The sequence below is a fragment of the Fusarium verticillioides genome, chromosome 1, assembly GCF_000149555.1.
Source record: "Fusarium verticillioides 7600 chromosome 1, whole genome shotgun sequence".
NCBI classification, from domain to species: domain Eukaryota; kingdom Fungi; phylum Ascomycota; class Sordariomycetes; order Hypocreales; family Nectriaceae; genus Fusarium; species Fusarium verticillioides.
This window is the reverse complement of record NC_031675.1, coordinates 2,943,139-2,962,386: the sequence shown is the minus strand read 5'-3', so window position 1 is coordinate 2,962,386 and position 19,248 is coordinate 2,943,139. Positions and strand designations below refer to the sequence as shown.

Here is a 19,248-nt window from a genome sequence, read left to right as displayed (position 1 = left end):
ACTGAACTGAAAGACGAAGCATGATGATGAAACGAGACATATCAAATATCACATCACAATAAGAAACGTGAACATCATGATTCAAGCCACCTTCCAAAGACTGTCGACAGACTCGAGATGTGACATGATGAACCTTGAGCTATGGCGTCTGTGTTCGCTCACCGGAGGTCTATTGAAGCTGGGCGTTCAAGATGAGACCCCCACACCTTGGCTGGACCAATCAAAGTAACAGTGCTTATCAGAGGCCATGAGTGAGCTTCAGCTCAGTGGCTAAGAAGAAGTTTCGTCATGTGTGACGGGTTGACTCAAGCTGACGGTTTCTTTGCTTTTTGTTTTAAAGGAGAGGAAGGTCGAGTCTTGTTGTTTATACACCGGGTGAGTGGATAGTGGTAAGGAGATAACAATAACTGTGGAGTTATTCATAGCTTCCTTGTAGAGCATCAATCTGCATCTCCGGAGGGAATCAGAGGCAAAAAGATCAACATTGCATGTAAGCAGTCAGGGGCAGGCTGGGGTCTGGGGATGTCTTATCAGAAGAAGATCTGGGGTTTTATAGCGACTGATACAGGCATTCTTTGCCATTTGTCGTGCTTTTTACATGAGTTTTTGGCAGAGTGAAGCGAGATATCGTAGCAGTGAGAGAAGTCCGATGACACCGCAGTAGACGACTGATGTGTGTTCCTGCATACTGAAGTCTTGTCAGGGCTAGAACTGGATAAGTTTGCGATGAATTCCTTACAAGGCGGCATGGCGTGGTCGAAGAGGATTGGAAGGGCTACAGAGGGAGACTGAGTGTAAGGGGGAACTCTAAGTTAACTTATGAATTACGTTGCAGCGAAAGTGCGCCCGTAGTAATACTTGATGCCTTTGTCTGCGGGCAATTCATCTGGATGCTCATTCAGAATACAATTGAGATGGAGGTTGGCGATGAAGATAGGTAGTGTGAGAGTGAGAAGTGAGTGGCGAGGCTTAACTAAGGATAACTCTTCCGCAAGTTGACAAGCGCCCGCTGTATTCGATCGCCTGGTCTGGGGTGACCCCCACTGTAGAGAGATTGACAGAATAATTTAGTCTTGAGCCGCCGGATCGAAGTGTGAGACTGTTCAATCTATTTCGTCGCCTCCCACTCTAGCTCAGAGTCGAATTGCCTCGCCCCGAAAAAAAACGTCACGGCGGTACCGCCGGTCATGTCAAGACCCTTTTCGCGTCGTCGTCGTCGTCTCCTCCATATTTTCCCTCTTAAGCAAAAGCCCACGGAGTCAGGCTAGATACATCTGACAGTCTAACTCCGTATATTACGTCGTTCCAGGGGTTGCACAGCCAAGCTCACGACCAGGGATCTCTTATCTCTGTCCCGCCTGAACCGGAATCGCGCCCTTTTTCTCTCACATTCTCAATCTCAGCCGTGCACACTCTCAACACCAATTGCACCCCCTGCCTGGATCTCTTATCTTTTGAGTCTCTTCCTCCCTTCTTCCTACTTTACTGTTGGCCCAGAATGTCACTATCACTTCCGCTGTCACGCAGTGCAACCTTCTTGACCTTGTCACATCATCCCTCTTTATCGACGTTGGCATTTCTATTTCTATATCACTCCTCCCAAGTCAGAACCGGCGTCATGGCTATGGGAGGTGATGGTGATGCTCGAGGAGCAACGCAGCTCAAATATAACGGTACAGGCGCAACAGGTGCTAACCCGCTCGATATGGATGTCAATATCTGGTACGAGGTGAGTTGTCTATCTCCGTCTCTCATTCTCTCCTCCTTGGTCCTCGCTACGTTCACTTTCTATTCCTCTTGATCTCTCAGTCTTCTCATCTTTCTCTCACTCACTCACTCAAAAAAAAGAGTCTGAGAAAGTCCTTTGAGACAGGCAGTGGGTCACGTTCAATAGTGGCCCCTCCAATATCTTGAACGCCCGCAAGCTGACATTTTGCGCCCGCAGCCTGGTGATATCGCCTGGATGCTCTCGGCCACGGCTCTAGTGCTGTTAATGATTCCTGGCGTTGGGTAAGTCTGTCTTTGGCGCTGTTCAATCGGGCTAGAGGTCTCATTTGCTGACGTTTGTGTCCAAAGCTTCTTCTATTCAGGTCTCGCCCGTCGCAAATCGGCTCTGTCGCTTATATGGCTCTCAGTAATGAGCGCCGCGGTGACAACTTTCCAATGGTTCTTCTGGGGCTTCTCTATCACCTTCTCGCATACGGCCGGCCCGTTTATCGGTGACCTTGCCAACTTTGGCTTCCGCGATGTCCTGGCCCGGCCCTCGGTTGGTTCCGCACATCTCCCCGATATGCTCTTCGCCGTTTACCAGGGCATGTTCTCCGCCCTAACTGTGGCTCTCGCTACCGGTGCCGTCGCCGAACGTGGCCGCATGCTCCCCTGTATTATCTTCACCTTCGTGTGGGCCACTGTCGTGTACGACCCCATTGCCTGCTGGACCTGGAACCCCAGTGGCTGGTCTAACAAGATGGGCGGCCTCGATTTTGCTGGAGGTACCCCTGTGCACATCGCTTCTGGAAGCGCTGCTCTGGCTTATTCCATGATGCTGGGCAAGCGTAGTGGCCATGGAACGCATGAGCTCAACTACCGCCCTCACAATGCTACCCATATCGTGACCGGAACAGTCTTTCTTTGGGTTGGATGGTTTGGCTTCAACGCCGGCTCTGCCCTCTCTGCTAACCTTCGCGCCGTAATGGCCGCCGTCGTAACTAACCTTGCTGCTTGTGTCGGTGGCATGACCTGGTGTCTCTTGGACTATCGTCTGGAGAGGAAGTTTTCCACTGTCGGTTTTTGCTCTGGTGTTGTTGCTGGTCTCGTCTGCATCACTCCTGGCTCTGGTGAGCAGGTCATACTCTTTCAAACCTGACGTGAGCTAACATTAGTCTAGGTTACGTCCCCCCATGGGCTGCTGTCATCTTTGGGGCTGTCGGCGCTGCTGGCTCCAACTATGCGACCAAGGTGAAGTTCCTCCTTGGAATTGATGATGCACTCGATATCTTCGCCGTCCACGGCATTGGTGGTTTGATCGGTAATATCTGCACCGCCTTCTTCGCCACCCCCAGCATCGCTGCTCTCGACGGCTACTCTCACATCAAGGGCGGTTGGGTCGAACGTCACTGGGCGCAGATGGGTTATCAACTTGCCGATTCCATCTGTGGAGGCCTATACTCATTCGTCGTCACTTGCATCATCCTATTCCTGATGAACCTCATTCCCGGTCTCCGTCTTCGAGTCGATTCGGATGCAGAAGTTCAGGGTATCGACGACGCTGAGATCGGAGAGTTTGCATATGACTACGTTGAGCTTACTCGCGAAGTCGTCAGCGACATCGACAACGAATCCGGAAGCCGATACTCGGCTGATCCTACGGCTTTCCACCATTACGAAAAGAACCACATCCCCATGATTGATGCTCGCATGTTTGGTGGCCAGCCCGCGCATGCCCCTGTGACGTTTCCACAGTGAGGTTGCTTATGATAGGCGGGACGGCTATATGTATTGAGTCAAATTGTACGCATCGAACGGCGCCATGGGTTTGGAATTGTTGCGTTATAGATACCCTGGTTCTTTCCCTGAACCTATTTTATTGGATGATTTAGTTGTATAGTACATGGTTTCATTGTTGTATCAGGTTATCATATCAGTCTGGGTAGACACTTCAGTATAAAAAACAAAAAAGGCACATTTTACAAGCAAAGATCCTTTTTATCTCCACGAGGCATCACAACAATGGACTTTTTTTCATTCACGATTATCCTTGTTAATTAGCGGGTCGGACCGTGATCTAGCACTGAAGCCTGGCGACTTTTAGCGGATCGTGCATGAGACCGGCCAATCAGGCGAGCCAGTTGTCTTTGAACTTGACAACCTCTCGGGGTTTGAATGCACATTGAACATTGAACATCTCCTCTTGGACTAATAGCAGCAGTCTGAACAGCTAGGTCTGTACAATACTATAACACATAGGCTCACATGACTAGTGATATCTTACGGCAGGCATCAGCCAGGAATTTTGGGTTTGGGGTATGAACCAAGTTCTGCCTTCAAAGTCGCGTTTCATGGCGCAAATCTCACAAGCATAAACAAACTCCGGAACCTCACCATGACTTCCCTGCAAGAGAAGACAGCTTTTTTCGATCAGCTAAAGCCGCTCTCTAGCGATGATGAGCTTGATACGGATCAGCAAAAAGAAAGGATGCGCTCTCGAAGGTTCTTCGCCGTCAAAGCACGCCCCAGACCGCCACCAAAGGAATCTGTCGTGCTTGACCTCACTAACAGTGAAGCTCAAAAGTCGAGAGTGACACCTGGAAGGGTCACTTCACTCCCAACGCCAGCACCTGCTGATAGAACAAAGGTCATTAAAGGCACTCCGATGACTTCAATGGGCCAAAAGACCAGGCTCTGCACCCTCATGAATCAACGCAGCGCTGGGGCTATTCTAGTCGATGATACACCTATCCCTGACTCTACGAGGCAGACACAGAGAACAGTCCTTAGGAGCGGGTCTACACCTTTGTTCCTGTCGGGTCGAAGTCTTGGACAAACAGTAGGCGACTCGCCTTCACCAAGCTTGGCAATGAAGAAGCGAAAGCGTGATAGTACGATCAAACTCAAGCCAGACAGTGAACAGATATTCAAAGGACTTACCTTCCACTACGTTCCTGATGACGATGTTGCACCAGCTCGTCGACTACGTATCACAAAGGCGCGCGAGTTTGGTGCAACATGGGTACGGACTCCACGCATTGCTACTCATATTGTTGTTGAGAAACACATACTGTACAAAGATATCGAGAGCGTGTTGAAGAATACGAACAAAAACCTCCCGCCTAAAGTTGTCAACGAGGAATACCCCATTGACTGCATCCAATTCAAAGCTCTGCTTCAATGCAGCCAAAAGAAGTATCGGCTTGCAGGCCAACCGATAGTCCAGGAAGAGGATAACTCACCACCTGCCCCGTCAAGCTCCGGGAAGTCTAATGAGTCTTTGCAAGTGAAGCCGTATCATAGGAATTCGAAGAAGTGGGATTTTGTTCCTCTCACAGGAACACCTGAAAGGAGCGAAGAGTCTCCTCATCACAGCCAAGTTGCCGAGACCCCTGTCCCGACTGATTCTCAGCCAGTTGTGCTTGATCTTCAGGGGATGGCCTCATCTTATCATACGGCTAGTGAAAGGCCTAGGATTTCCCGACAAAATTCTACGGTGTTCGTTCAGGAACCTTGTGGCTCAATGCAGCGCCCAGATGAGGATCGCCATAAGGACGAGCTATCCGAGTACATCAAGATAATGTCGGAGTATAAGGACCTCCCGCTAGATGCGGATGATGATGATGTCCAGACAGGTACGGAAATGGGAGACCAGGAATTCGAAGAACAATCCCTTTCAGCCTCAGAAGAGGAACGGGCCAACAAACGAAAGACACGAAGAAAGATTAGATCTGATCGCAAAGATATTGCTTTCGAAGATCGATTCTCCTGCAACTCAGCCGGAGTGAAAGACGCCAAGGCGGGGAATCCAAATTCGCGCACAATCGAGGTTCTCCAATCCATGGCTGATTACTATACCCGGGTCAACGATCATTGGCGAACAACGGCCTATCGAAAAGTCATTAGCACTCTAAAGCGTCAAGAGACGAAAATCACGACAGCCGAGGAGGCACAAAGACTACCTAGTGTGGGACCGCGTCTGGCCCAGAAGATTGAGGAAATCGTCACTACAGACAGGCTTCAGCGACTTGAGTACGCCCGAAAAGAGCCTATGGACGAGGCACTCCAATTATTCCTTGGAATATATGGTGTTGGAAACAGTCAGGCCCAGCAATGGTTGGCTCAAGGATTCCGGACATTGGACGACTTGAAAACGACAGCGAAACTCTCACCAAATCAGCTCATAGGCATCGAGCACTACGATGATCTCAACACCAGGATTCCGCGTCGCGAGATCGAGGCCTTGGGTGCTATTGTGAGAAGAGGTGCTCAGCGTGTCGACCCTCAGGTAGAGTTGATCATAGGGGGGAGTTATCGAAGAGGAGCAGAAACGTCGGGTGATATCGATTTCATCATCACCAAGCCGAACACTGAGTCATCGGCTGAGCTTAGGCCTTTTCTCGATAGTCTTGTCCAACTTCTTGAAGCTGAAGGCTTCCTTGTGGCACGGCTCGCGTCATCACGATCTGTCAGCGACGGAAGTAAATGGCATGGATGCTGTGTGCTCCCTGAGATCAGTGGCTTCAACAAGGAGCATTACCGACCCGTGTGGCGCCGCATTGACTTTCTCCTGGTTCCTGAATCAGAGATGGGCGCGGCACTGATCTATTTCACTGGCAATGACATCTTCAATCGCAGCATGCGATTATTGGCTTCCAAGAAGGGAATGCGACTGAACCAGCGGGGTTTATACAAGGATGTGATGCGAGGGCCGCAACGCGTCAAGGTCACGGAGGGAGAGCTCGTTGAGGGACGAGATGAGCAAAGGATCTTTGATATTTTGGGTGTCAAGTGGAGAGAGCCTCATGAGCGGTGGTGTTAAGGGCCAGTCAGTGATTAGTAGAGGCATTATACTCAAAAACTTTCTTCATCATTCTTCGCTGGATGGAGACGTCGCATATAACATCACGGAGCCTCACAGTGTCATTTTTGGTCTACCGAGGTCAAAGTGGAGGATTTTCGGGATGGACCAAGGGTACCTGAATAGCGTGGAGTTAAGGGGTTCGAAGATTGGAGATGAGAAGAAGATCGATTTTGAAGCATTCCATGAAGGCATGAAAATGGCGATATAGACTATACGTGCCTAGTCGTCGTCCCATGTGAATCTGACATTTCCCCAGATCTTGGCTAATGCAACTGGAGCCTCCGTCGAATCGCCATTCACATGTGAAATTCTTTAGATCAGACCTTTCAGTGGACAGCTCCCGCTGCGTCATAGTCGACTAGGCACTGTACGTAGTGTATTTTTCCAGTGGGGGGTATTATTGCCGGTGCCATTCTCCGCAACACAAGCCGAGCTCGCGCAAAGCCCAAACATCCGAGGCTCAATAGACAGGTGACATACAAGTAGCACGTATCCATAATCCGGGGCGCCTTCAAAACCCATGGACCTACCAACTTTATCGATACCTCCGAATCCATCCATGCTCCTATACGACTCTTCCGCACGTGGAATCTGACCTACAAAATCACGCGACAACATTCGATGCCTTGAGACTAAAGCTCTTTCCGACAAACATCCTCTCTTGACGCTGCGACCGACCCTCTCTTTACGGTTCTTTTGCCGAGGCTTGGGCACAAGATGGCCATGTCATCTTCACTGGAAGTGCTAAAGGTACCGCTCTTATCGACTTGCGGCACCATGAAGTTTGCGCTGACGGGTTTTGGGTAGAACACGCTGGAGGAGATTGTCAAGGACCCGCGATACCATGATCTCTTGTCCTTAGTCAAGACGGCGCGCAATGGTATTATCTACGGAACCAAGGTGCGGTTTCCGCATGCGCTGGTGTAAGTCATGTGCATTCTCTTGGCAACCTCGATACTGACAAACATGAATAGGATGGTGTTTCTCTTCCGCTCTGGAACGTATGTTTGACCTGCCTTGACACCTGACCGCCAACAACGCTGACGTGCAACAACAGATTCCCGCAGAAAGTAAACCTAGTCCTTCGAGCGACAAGACATCACGCAACGAACCTGGCGCGCTTTGCCCTTATTTATAAGCTGACCATGCTTGCGCTCAAATACTTTGGCGCAGAGCCTGGAAAGGAGGGTACGTCATCGTCACCGAAACTTACCCCCAGCATGTTCCTCAGAATTCTAACAACTATGAACAGGAACATATGACTCCTTCGTTGGTGGCCTTGTGGGCGGATATTTCGTCTTCGGCGGCCGTTCCAAGCGTACGGGAAAGATCTCATCGGTCAACCAGCAGATCGTCATCTACGTCTTTGCGCGAGTGATGCTCGCACTCGCACGTATCGCCGTGAAGCCAGGTCACGGATTCCCATTCGTATCATCCGAACCTCTCCATGGAGTCATTAATCAATATGCCTGGCCTGCATTCGCGTCGCTCTCGTGGGCTATGGTGATGTTGATCTTCCGATACCACCCCGAGGAGCTGCAGTCGAGCTTGAGAAGCAGTATGACGTACATTTATAAGGACTGCAACGACTTTGACTCGCTCCGGACTTTGCTTTGGCATAACAAATAGACGATGGCTCTTCGGTCGGTTAGTTGGTTTGGCGTTGGGCGTGAGAGGTGCTCGATAATTTTGCATATCGGGATTCATTGTTTTAGCATTGCAGTCGTCATAGGACGGAACCCTGGGTTTTTAGGAAGCATGAGTAGACATGGATACATGGAACGATAGAGGTGAATCTGTCCTCTTTGTAGGTTAGGAATATATATCAATGCAAACATTGAATGTCATACCATACACTCTATATCCTTATAAAGAAGTTTGCCAAAACTTATATCGTTACCTTAAAACTTTAAATGACCACAACAATCAAATGCGATTAAGGAAGAAAGATTTCCAGTTACTCTTGAAGCCAATACCTAGTGGTAGTCGTGGCCCTTGGTGTGCTTAATCAGGTCTGATTAGCACGTCTTCTAAACTTACTTCTGAGTTGAGCGTCCCGTCTCGTCAATTACAACTTTTGTCATCAAGTTGAGGTGCCTGGCTGCCCGGACAGCTGCCTCAACCAGATCGCGCTAATACGGCAACCTACCCCGCTAGAGCTGACCCCTGCTTGCCCCTCCACACTGAGACCTGTAGTGAGCCTCAACTTAACCCCAGGCAGCTACTACGTATACCTCCACCTCAGTCCATCATCTTTGCATCTAACACATTTCTACCAACCGACGACCATGGCACCAAATCCCAAAGTCGCGGAGGCGATCTCCAACGCCGAGTCTTGTTCTGGAGAGAAGGGACCTCTCTACGAGCAACTGCTCTCCGAAATCAAGAACATTTCATCCCCGTCCACCGCTACCAACGACCTAAATGCTATCATCGACTCCTTCTTTAACCAGGCGCTCGGCGTCGTGGCCACGCGAACCGTCCTCGCGTCTTTTATTGCGACACTCCGAGAATTAAAGAACGAGGATATGTGGATCGAGGTTGGGAATCGAACTTTGAACACCATCGCGGCCCAGCCATCATCTTCTTCTTTCGTGGATGCCGTCGCCACTATCCGTGAGCTCATTGCAACGGCCCACGAAAGCAACGGTGACTTCCTTGATGCTGCAAAGGCTCTGGCCGATATTCCACTTGATAGTTCTCAGCGCAAGATCACCGATGAGGAGAAAGCTCGCACATGGATTCGCATCGTTCGGAACTACCTCGAAGTCGACGACTCTACGGCCGCCGAGATGTATATCAACAAGCTCAAGAACATAATGCATACCGTATCTGATCAAGAACTAAACTTACACTTCAAGCTCTCACAAGCCCGTATTCTGGACGCTCAGCGCGACTTTTTATCCGCTTCTCAACGATATCACGAGATCAGCTTCTCGCCTGCGATTGACGAAGAGGAACGCCTACATACACTCAGTATGGCGGTCAAATGTGCTGTTCTGGCACCGGCTGGTCCCATGAGAAACCGAACATTGAGTCGCCTCTACAAAGATGAACGCTCATCGCAACTTGAGGAATTTGGTATCCTGGAAAAGATGTTCCTTGACCGGCTGTTGTCACCTGAGGAGGTTGACAAGTTTGCAGAGGGGCTCCAGCCACACCAGCTGGCAACTACATCAGATGGCTCCACGGTACTTGCCAAGGCTGTCGTCGAGCACAATCTTCTCGGCGCATCCAGACTTTACAGCAATATTAGATTCGAGGCCCTGGGAACACTACTGGGCCTGGATACTGATAAGGCTGAAGAGACCACTGCACGTATGATTGAGCAGGGTCGTTTAGTCGGGCGTATGGATCAGATTGACGGTATTGTGTACTTTGAGGGTGGCGAGGCATCTGGAGAGAAGGGGAGTGGGCGAGCAGAAATTATTGTTGGCAAGCAAATGCGAAATTGGGATGCCAACGTTGAGAGTGTGGCTGAGGAGGTGGAGAATATCACCAATGCGCTGCAAAAGGAGTTTCCCGTAAGTTCTCAAGTTATTGATTGTTCTTGACTTGGGTTGATCTCGTACTGACTCTATTTTAATAGGAATTTGTTGCCGCAACCCTTGTTGTGTGAGAAAGGGACGGATTAGAACCTCGTAGTGGATATGGCGTTTAGGGATTGGGATGATCAAGGGCTATTTGTGTCAATGCATAGCATATGAATCCCTTTGGTTCTAGACTGGCAATTTTAATAAGCCAAAAGTTTTAGTCCAAATCTTTCTTGCGGACCACCACGTATCCTTCTTTGATATTCCGAGGATTGCCATCCTCTTCATCGAACTGGACTTCATCCTCCAATGCCAAGACTTCTGAAGTTTTGGAGTTGGTGGGCTCTTCAAATGTGCCTTCGCTCCAAAGGATGTCTATGAGGGCATCGGCGATGTGATTGCCCATCCAGTCGTAGCCCTCGTCTCGAAGATGGAGGCCGTCATCCCAGTACCGTTCGCGATCCCGTTCTGAAAGCGAATGGTAGGGTATCTTGGAATGAAGGTCAAAGGCGTAACTGTCAAAAATCAGCATCAGCTAACAGCAAAGACAGTAGCCATCTGCTAGTTGAAAACTATGTAACAAATTTTTGTAAAGTCCTTAAACTTACTATCCCGTGTCTTTGTTCATAAGGATGCTCTGGTTGAGCTCGTTCCTTGTCGACGTGCCTCTCTTGCCTTTTGACTGGCACTCAGGGACCGTGAGAGCGAGAACCTTGGATTCTCGGCTCAGAGGGACATCATATAAATCCTTAAGGGCAGAAAATATGTTTTCAGGGGTTACACCGTACGCTATATCGCTACAGGCATATATCAGCATATTTGTAACTGGCAGAAGAGATGTATAACTCACTTCGTGCCCCCGAGGATAATTGTCCAGTCGTAATAATTGCCCTCCCCTGTCCGTCCTTGTTAGCCGGTTGAATGCTACAGAAGACTCGAAAGAACATCATATAATGAGAGTCACATACAAGCAGCATCCATTCTATCTTTGAAGCGCTTGAAAGAAGCAACATCGCCTGGGACAGCATTCACCACGATCTGAAAGTCCACCTCTGGAAACGTCCCGGTAAGCCGGTCTTCCAGCTTGAGAGCGTATGGATGCGAGTCCATGCCATGGCAGAAATATCCCGAGGTTAGAGAGTCTCCAAAGCATAGTATACGAAGCGTCTTGCGAGGCATGGTGATGATGTCTTTTGTTTCAGGTTGTGTAAACGGTGGGTGAGTAATAGCGAGGCGGGGTGGTATGAAGGGTGTGCGTAGGCAGTAGGCCAGTTGGTGTAAGCAGGCTGCAGCGATGGAGGTTCTGCGAGAAGCTTCACGCGCGTGTGCATTCTATGTGTTTGCAAACTCCTGGGTAGCTCATCCAATTGCTATGACAATATATAATAGGTAGCTCCTTGTTTATTTAGGCTTCGGGATTATTATTAAAGATTTGCTATATACTTGATTTCGCTTTATAGAATAATTATATAATATATATATATATATATATATATAATTAAAAAGCTAATATATAAAATATTATAAGATTAATTAAAATAGCTACTTTTATAATTAAATATAATATTTATTAGTAAACAGATAAAAGTGAAAGATATAATGGTAAAAATAAGTATATGTTTTACTATATCAACGTTCAGTCTTTAAATAATATAGCATCGGTGAGATGGCCGAGTTGGTTATGGCGCCAGGTTAAGGTCAACCTTAACACCAATTTCCTGGTGGAGCAATCCTCCTGGGTTCGAGTCCCAGTCTCATCAGTCATTCTTTTTGTTTCCCCTGAGCATTCATCAAGTGAGCCAAGTTCTTTTTTGCGACTCGTGCGATGACGGAGTGTTCCCACGACATCATCGCAAAAAAGCTTGAGCTCCAATCCCGTCAGGTTTCCTACCATATAGTAAGGTATTCTCATTTACTGATAAAAGAGCTCGCATCCCTCCAACTAATTCCAGTACGGACGACCTTCAACCTCCGCAATCGTTCTTCACATCTCAAGCTTTGACCAAGTATTTAAGGCTGATTCCCCTGCAAAATATTTATAATTGCAACAGAGCAACACGGTTCACGCTTGTTGCTGTTTTTTCTGCAACTGCCCCGCCCCCTCCATTGCTCTTCCGCAATCGCTACTACCCCGCCAAACTTTTTTCCTTTTGGCCTTTCCTTACTCGCCCGAGAGCCCAATCCAAACCTGAATGAGACGCCCTCTTCCCACTTACGTCTTTTCTTATTTTTCTTCTTCGTCGTCCTCTTCTGTCTTTCGTCTTTCCCCCGTTTTCTCTCCCAAAAGGTTCTCCTTTCTAGCTTCCAAGATGTCCTCCCAGCAGAAGATCGCCATCGTCTCAGTCTATGACAAGACCGGTCTTCTGGACCTGGCTAAGGGCCTCGTCCAGCAGAATGTTCGAATTCTCGCTTCTGGAGGCACCTCCAAGATGATCCGAGAGTCTGGATTCCCTGTCGAGTGAGTCAATGCAAGCGCTCGATTGCTAGATGATAGAGCTAAACGACTTCCACAGGGACGTCTCTGCCATCACCAAGGCCCCCGAGATGCTTGCTGGTCGTGTCAAGACGCTTCACCCTGCCGTCCATGCAGGTATCCTGGCCCGTGATCTCGCTTCCGACGAGAAGGACCTCGCCGAGCAGAACATCAACAAGGTCGATTATGTCATCTGCAACCTCTACCCCTTCAAGGATACCGTCGCCAAGATCAACGTCAGCATCCCTGAGGCCGTTGAGGAGATTGACATAGGTGGTGTTACTCTTATCCGTGCTGCCGCCAAGAACCACAAGCGCGTCACTATCCTCAGTGACCCTAACGACTACGCTGGTTTCCTCACGGAGCTCGAGAAGGGCGAGATCACTGAGGCCAGCCGTAACCGCTATGCTCTCAAGGCTTTCGAGCATACTGCCGACTACGATGCTGCTATCTCTCAGTTCTTCCGCAAGGAGTACGCCGGCAACGGCGAACAATACACTGCCCTTCGATATGGCGCCAACCCTCACCAAAAGCCTGCCGCCGCCTATGTTTCCGAGGGTAACCTGCCCTTCAAGGTTCTGTGTGGCTCACCCGGCTATATCAACCTCCTCGACTCCCTAAATGCCTGGCCTCTGGTCAAGGAGCTCAAGAAGGCTCTTGGCAAGCCTGCTGCTGCCAGCTTCAAGCACGTCTCTCCCGCTGGTGCTGCCATCGGTCTGCCTCTTACCGAGGACGAGAAGAAGGTTTACTTTGTCCACGACATCGAGGGTATTGATGAGTCCAGCCTCGCCCAGGCCTATGCTCGTGCTCGAGGAGCCGATCGCATGAGCAGCTTTGGCGATATGATCGCCCTCAGCGATGTTGTTGACGTTCCTACTGCCCGCATCATCTCTAAGGAGGTCTCCGATGGTGTTATTGCTCCTGGCTACGATGATGCCGCTCTTGAGATCCTCAAGAAGAAGAAGGGTGGCCGATATCTTGTTCTTCAAATCGATCCAGAATACAACCCCCCTGCTACCGAGACCCGCACCGTCTACGGCATTAACCTCCAGCAGCACCGCAACGATGTCGAGATCACCCCCAAGCACTTCACCACAATTATCACCCCGAAGGACACTGCTTCTCTACCAGAGAGCGCCGCTCGCGATCTGACCATTGCCACCATTACTCTTAAGTACACTCAAAGCAACTCCGTGTGCTACGCATACAATGGCCAGGTTGTTGGTCTCGGTGCTGGCCAACAGTCCCGAATTCATTGCACTCGACTCGCCGGTGACAAGGCCGACAACTGGTGGATGCGATTCCATGAGCGTGTTCTCGGTATCAAGTGGAAGAAGGGTACCAAGCGACCTGACAAGAGTAACGCCATCGACCTGCTCGTCAGTGGCCAGCTCCCCAAGGACGGTCCTGAGCGCGAAGCGTTTGAGGGTGTCTTCGAGGAGGTCCCAGCTGCCTTCACCCATGAGGAACGTGAGGCTTGGATGAAGCAGCTTAAGGATGTTTGCGTTTCCAGCGACGCTTTCGTAAGTAGTATATATATCAGCCGATTGAATTCTACTAACATGCATGATAGTTCCCCTTCATTGACAACGTCTTCCGCGTTGCTCAGTCAGGGGCCAAGTATGTTGCCGCCCCTGGTGGTAGCCAAAACGATGCCGCCGTATTCGATACCGCTGAGAAGCTGGGCATTACCTTTGTTGAGCAGAACATTCGTCTGTTCCACCACTAAGCGATACCTCATCGGATTTTTTTGCAATTTGATATGGAAATGGAATTGGAAAAGTAAAAAAGGCCTGAAAGTTTTGGCCTGGAAAAGAAGGATTCCCAGAGATTGTGATCTGTACGATTGCGATATTGTATACATGATAGACTTAACGCCGCGCCCAGACGCTCACTTCAACGTGATGATGATGATTTGAACCATTTGTAAAAGCTTCCCGTCCCTATACATTTCTCCCCTCTCGCTCAAAAGTCGGTTGACGCGAGACCGTGAACCCAGCCCAGATTATCTATCCCCTTTGCTCCGTTTCATTGTTGTCATGATCTTGACACCAAGCGCAAATAAAAACCAAATGAACCTCAAATCGCGTTGTTTCCATGCACCCATTCGGCATTAACCATTTATGCCATTAATCCTCAATATCATCATCGCTCAGCACCAATTTCTGAGCGAGAAGGCCCGAAACATTTCCTTCCTTTATACCTGCACTTCTCTTCCGGGGACTTATTTCTTCTGATGGCTTATCTGTTGCCCAAGCCTCTCCCGGCTGCATGTCGTCATCTGCATCAGACTCTTCATCGGCAGCATTAATACCTTTGAAGGCAACCACCTTCTCAAGTTCGCGCAAACGGAAGCTTGGTGTTTTTCGAGCACGAGCTATGTGCGCCATATATGGGAGACGCTCAAGGAGCATCTCACGCCGGGCTGCGCTGCCAAGCGAGAGAAGCGGCGCACTCTCAGGATCGTCTTCTTGCTGCTGCTGCTGCTGCTGCTTCACTATCGCTTGACGATTTAGCTGCTTACGTTGCATCCAGGAAGTCTCGCCAGACGATTGCTGAGGACGACGAAACGCTGTGGCCCCATCGGTCAGATTTTTCGTTGCTCCATCGTCGCCTTTAAGTAGTTTTGTAGACCACATATCCACAAACGCTTCTAACTCTTCCTTGGCACGCCAGAGTTTCAGACTCGTGGGGTAGAACATCTTGAAGGCGTCGCTGCCCTTGGACATGACTGATGATTTGCGCTTAACAGGGTTAGGAAGTGAGAACAACATGCCCCTGACAGCTACCTGGAAAGTTATTTCGTCCTGCCGGAGCACATGGCTGCCAGAATCTGGACCTGAAAAGCCAACTCTGCCGCCGAAGAAGATATCTCTTGATGGTGAGAGGAGATCTGCTTGTGACAGATATTCGATACAGTCATTAACGTAGTCCATTGGTGTTGACAAGTCCATAGGATCTGTGCTCTCACAGGATAGAACGTAGTTTTCATGTAATGCCGAAACAAAAGTATGTGTATCTGTGCCCGTTTCATCGATGAGCGTATCAACAGACACTTGTGAGCGTTTCGGTCTCGAGAAATGCGAAAGAAAAGTTGGGAGATTCTCGATATCGTTACCTCCTGGCGGAGGAAGCTCATCTCGTTTGTTGTAGACAACCTTTCCAACAGCATGGAAGATGCCTAGACTCGCTTCACGTTGAGATACTTGTTCCAGACTCTCCTCTTCGCCTTGTGTGAGTTTGATAGCATCTTTCGCGCCTTTGGTCAGCTTTGTGAGCACGACCTTGTTGCCCCAGTCTCCTTGCTGGTCACCTTTCAGACACAGGAACTCGAGAGATGATACGGCGTTTCTGATGTCTCCAATTTCACCAAGGCGTTTTAGAACTTGAGGTCCTGGTGTTTTCCTGCGACCAGATTTTCTGGCCTCTTTCTGGACAACGAGTTCCAGTGCCTTTAGGAGTAATGAGGGGGCAATGGCATTGAACTCAATCATACCAACCCCTGGATGTTGTAGGATTTCCGGCCCCAAAAGTCGATGTGCAGTAAAACTGTCCGCTGATGCAGAGGTCGTAGTCAGATGAGTTTCTGAAATGACCATGACCACCGGTGTTATGGGCTCATGCTGTGAAGGCTTCGCAAGCATGGATAAAGAGGGTGTGCTATTGGCAAGGTACTGTAAAACGGTGCTCCGGAAGGATGTTAAAGCCGTTGAAGATCTTGAAAATGTGTTAGGAAACTCCTCGATGAGAATAACTCGTTTCGGATCATTTTTTCGGTTGATCTGAGAGCTGTTCTGGGTCGATGACATTGTAGCATCGGTCTCTAATGCTCCAAACTTACCACCACGACCAAGAAACTCTTGGAACTGCGCAGATGCTGAAACGAAACCCAGCCCAGAGCTTCCCGCAGGATTTCGCCATTCAAGAAGCTCACTACCCATGTCGTTTGCCAGCAGTCGCAGGGTTGTTGTCTTCCCGGACCCAGCAGCACCTTTGAGAATTAGCAGACGCTGGCGCATGCGTCCGGCTGTTACATCCTCCAACCACCTCCTCACATCAGAGACTTTTTTCTTATGAACTGCTAACTCCTCCAGATTTCGAGGTCCAAATCGTTCTGACCAAGGGCGTGCATCGTCGTTTGGCCTAGCTATAGGTACTGGCTTAGGTGGTTTGATGAACTTTTGGCTGGCGCTGGGTACACTAGACAACGACGATTGCGAGTCATTTCGTAGTCTCTTTTTCGCATGTTGTCCAACTAAGCTTGCGGAGCTTGCCTTAAGTTCCGAGATCTCATCATCCTCTGAGATAGGATCACTGATAATATCTTCGAGAGGGATGGATTGCGTATCTCCAGCACTCGACCGCGCAGCCCTTTGTGCCTGGTTCGAAAAGAGCGTCTTCAAATCAGCTGTTCTTCCAGTATCTGCTGCTTTGCCAACATCCTTGGTACGCTTCGCGCTTGGACTCGTGCTATTGCTCTTCGCTTGCGCTCGACGAGGTAGCCGGAGTGAAGCATTCTTGGTTGGCTTGCTATCGACGATTTTAGGTTTTGTCGGGCTCGGGGAAGCTGTAGCGACGCGGCTTTTGGTAGAGGAGCTTGGTGAAGTAATCAAAAACTTGGACAGGGTGTTTGCACGAGGCGATTCGTCTTCATCGTCTGAAGCGTCAACGACATTCCGCCGGCGGCGCTTCGCGGGCGGAGCCATCAGCGCAGAGAGTGCATTTGCAGCAACAGCATAACGTTCTGAAAGGGTAAGCGATCGAATTGTACCGTGCTTGTCAGAGCTTTTCGCATGCCGTGGGGAGATGGTGATGATGCTGTTTACTATCTGATAGCTTTGATGGAGCGTTATCGTGAACTGAGACCCACAATATGTACAGTGTATGACCCACCGAAGCACATTACAGTGCATTGACATTTAACCCCTGCTTAAACACCTAGACTCCCAAATCGAGGATGTGTTACAAGAGATGAATCACAAGCCACAGCGTGTTCTTGATGGGACAATTTCATAAGTCCGTTTCCACATTGGGCCACAGTGGGTGGTCATTTCGCAATGCTATCAATTTGGTGTTGATTTTACAAAAAAGTATACAACTGATCCGTATCCAGGGTGCGCTGTTGCTTCAGTTTCTCAAACTCTCATCCCACCTAACTCATATCCTTATACTACACGCTTCCCATCTTAGTATGTCCACCCTTTGAAATTGTCGACGAAAGTCAGGGCTGCCAGAAGGTATCGATCGTGAACGTCACCCCATGTCTTTGAAGCCTCCTTCAACACCCGGATTGCTTACACAAGATTAGTGGACGGGGAGGTAGCAACTGGAGAAATGGTCGTACCTTTGACGTAATGAGCATCTGTAGCCCAGTCAGAGTTCACTGCCTTGTCCTCGACGTACTTCCAGCCTCGTTGTTTGGGGTCGTTGTCCATGTTATCCGGATCTGGGAGTGGCCGTCGTTTCACGATAAAAATGCCCAAGGCCAGAAGCCACCATTGCCGGACAAGAGGAATATGATATTTTTCGGGAATGAAGGGGAGAAGAACTCGGACGGCATGGCTGGTTGTTAGTATATGCACGAGCATGAAGTTGAATGCATGGGTGCCTGGCTTGACTGTGGCTACTAGCAAAGCAGCTGCGGCTTCTTGGGACAGTTCGAACTGCTTCACAGGATCTGTGATTTCCCATGCGTTCCAGTACTCCAAGATGATGTCCTCATGTGAGCTGAAGAGCTCTTCCAGGTCGTACAGGCCGGATCTGACGTCATCAAATCTATCGTCCTTCGATAGTTTGGTGAGAAGGTCCATTGGGGAGGCTGAGGTAAAAGGGGCCTTTCTGGTGTACGACTTGTTGTCGAGGTACTTATGGAGAAAGTCATGCTGGACACAAGCAAGTCCGAGGGCTTCCATGGCAAGTTCCTTACAATCCATCTCGAAGGCATAGCCTAGATGGATCAGCGGGTGTCCGACTGTGAGTGTTAGCAACGGCATGTTTTATTCATGTAAGATTTGTAGACATACGACCGCCGATCAGACCATTGATGAGAGGCTCATCACCAGTGAACAGATAATGCTCCATTTCTTGGTGCCAGTCATAATTAAATCGCATAACGAGCTTGTCTTCAAAGAAGTCCACAAAAGCCCGCTGGTACCTTGCATCGCCCCGAAGCTCTTGCCAATCATCCTCTCCAATCTCAGCGGGCGACGGTACCCATGCCTCCAGCTCGCGTATTTCTCTGTCGTAGATGTCATTTAGTTGAGGAACACTTGCCCCCAAGAGGTATGCTGAGCTGAGGATATGAGCATTGTGATTATCGTATTGAAGGTTGTTGTAGACGATCGAGTAGTTAGCATGATTTGCTTTCAAGAGGTGCTTTAGACATCGTGCCCGTTTGCTCGGGTCTGTCTCAATGTGATGAATCTCAACCGAGGGGATGTTGATGGCTTGGCGGTTAACATCAAGTCCCAGTAGTTTGTTAACTACAGGAACTTGAGCAAGAATCCCGGACATTATAGGACCGCAAGATGGGAAGATACTTGACTGAATTCAGGTTGTTATGATGAGAGATTGTCAAAGGCACATGACGTTGAATCGAACAATGAAATCAATCTTCCGTTGGGGCTTCCAGCGGGCACTAATAAATCATAGCGGGGCAAACCTTTTCTTTT

General features: G+C 49.2%; 8 protein-coding genes and 1 non-coding gene across 10 annotated transcripts; 6 read left to right on the top strand and 3 right to left on the bottom strand.

The window, feature by feature from the left end:
* The first annotated feature begins 1,184 nt into the window (after positions 1 to 1,184).
* FVEG_01086 (hypothetical protein) lies at positions 1,185 to 3,629 on the top strand. The gene is made up of 4 exons (XM_018887876.1): positions 1,185 to 1,729; positions 1,946 to 2,010; positions 2,077 to 2,837; positions 2,888 to 3,629. The coding sequence occupies exons 1-4, from the start codon at positions 1,499 to 1,501 to the stop codon at positions 3,463 to 3,465; spliced, it is 1,635 nt and encodes a 544-aa protein (XP_018743687.1). The 5' UTR covers positions 1,185 to 1,498; the 3' UTR covers positions 3,466 to 3,629.
* Positions 3,630 to 4,102: 473 nt separating this feature from the next.
* Positions 4,103 to 6,529, top strand: FVEG_01087 (DNA polymerase IV; the record flags this gene model as incomplete). The annotated part of the gene is made up of 1 exon (XM_018887877.1): positions 4,103 to 6,529. The coding sequence occupies one exon, from the start codon at positions 4,103 to 4,105 to the stop codon at positions 6,527 to 6,529; it is 2,427 nt and encodes an 808-aa protein (XP_018743688.1).
* Positions 6,530 to 6,982: 453 nt separating this feature from the next.
* FVEG_01088 (hypothetical protein) lies at positions 6,983 to 8,430 on the top strand. Its single transcript, XM_018887878.1, has 5 exons — positions 6,983 to 7,321; positions 7,379 to 7,494; positions 7,546 to 7,572; positions 7,629 to 7,759; positions 7,824 to 8,430. The coding sequence occupies exons 1-5, from the start codon at positions 7,289 to 7,291 to the stop codon at positions 8,198 to 8,200; spliced, it is 684 nt and encodes a 227-aa protein (XP_018743689.1). The 5' UTR covers positions 6,983 to 7,288; the 3' UTR covers positions 8,201 to 8,430.
* Positions 8,431 to 8,740: 310 nt separating this feature from the next.
* On the top strand, positions 8,741 to 10,619 carry FVEG_01089 (hypothetical protein). The gene is made up of 2 exons (XM_018887879.1): positions 8,741 to 10,095; positions 10,161 to 10,619. The coding sequence occupies exons 1-2, from the start codon at positions 8,860 to 8,862 to the stop codon at positions 10,188 to 10,190; spliced, it is 1,266 nt and encodes a 421-aa protein (XP_018743690.1). The 5' UTR covers positions 8,741 to 8,859; the 3' UTR covers positions 10,191 to 10,619.
* Positions 10,093 to 11,489, bottom strand: FVEG_01090 (hypothetical protein). The gene is made up of 4 exons (XM_018887880.1): positions 11,073 to 11,489; positions 10,955 to 11,000; positions 10,713 to 10,901; positions 10,093 to 10,619 (listed from the first exon to the last, which is right to left on the bottom strand). The coding sequence occupies exons 1-4, from the start codon at positions 11,281 to 11,283 to the stop codon at positions 10,322 to 10,324; spliced, it is 744 nt and encodes a 247-aa protein (XP_018743691.1). The 5' UTR covers positions 11,284 to 11,489; the 3' UTR covers positions 10,093 to 10,321.
* A 275-nt stretch (positions 11,490 to 11,764) lies between these two features.
* Positions 11,765 to 11,864, top strand: FVEG_14774. Its single transcript has one exon. It is a non-coding gene; the product is annotated as a tRNA-Leu (tRNA).
* Positions 11,865 to 11,937: 73 nt separating this feature from the next.
* Positions 11,938 to 16,097, top strand: FVEG_01091 (bifunctional purine biosynthesis protein ADE17). Its single transcript, XM_018887881.1, has 3 exons — positions 11,938 to 12,562; positions 12,618 to 14,100; positions 14,151 to 16,097. Exons 1-3 carry the CDS (start codon positions 12,297 to 12,299, stop codon positions 14,304 to 14,306), a joined length of 1,905 nt encoding a protein of 634 aa, XP_018743692.1. The 5' UTR covers positions 11,938 to 12,296; the 3' UTR covers positions 14,307 to 16,097.
* FVEG_14775 (cell cycle checkpoint protein) lies at positions 14,325 to 17,397 on the bottom strand. The gene has a single exon (XM_018903760.1). It carries the CDS (start codon positions 17,281 to 17,283, stop codon positions 14,707 to 14,709), a length of 2,577 nt encoding a protein of 858 aa, XP_018743693.1. The 5' UTR covers positions 17,284 to 17,397; the 3' UTR covers positions 14,325 to 14,706.
* A 66-nt stretch (positions 17,398 to 17,463) lies between these two features.
* Positions 17,464 to 19,208, bottom strand: FVEG_01095 (hypothetical protein). 2 transcript variants are annotated; one of them, XM_018887882.1, is made up of 3 exons: positions 18,601 to 19,208; positions 17,922 to 18,548; positions 17,464 to 17,870 (listed from the first exon to the last, which is right to left on the bottom strand). In XM_018887882.1, exons 1-3 carry the CDS (start codon positions 19,088 to 19,090, stop codon positions 17,764 to 17,766), a joined length of 1,224 nt encoding a protein of 407 aa, XP_018743694.1. In that variant the 5' UTR covers positions 19,091 to 19,208; the 3' UTR covers positions 17,464 to 17,763. The 2 variants fall into 2 exon arrangements, with proteins under 2 accessions (XP_018743694.1, XP_018743695.1); XM_018887883.1 differs by having other exon boundaries at positions 17,464 to 18,548.
* Between the last annotated feature and the right edge of the window lie 40 nt (positions 19,209 to 19,248).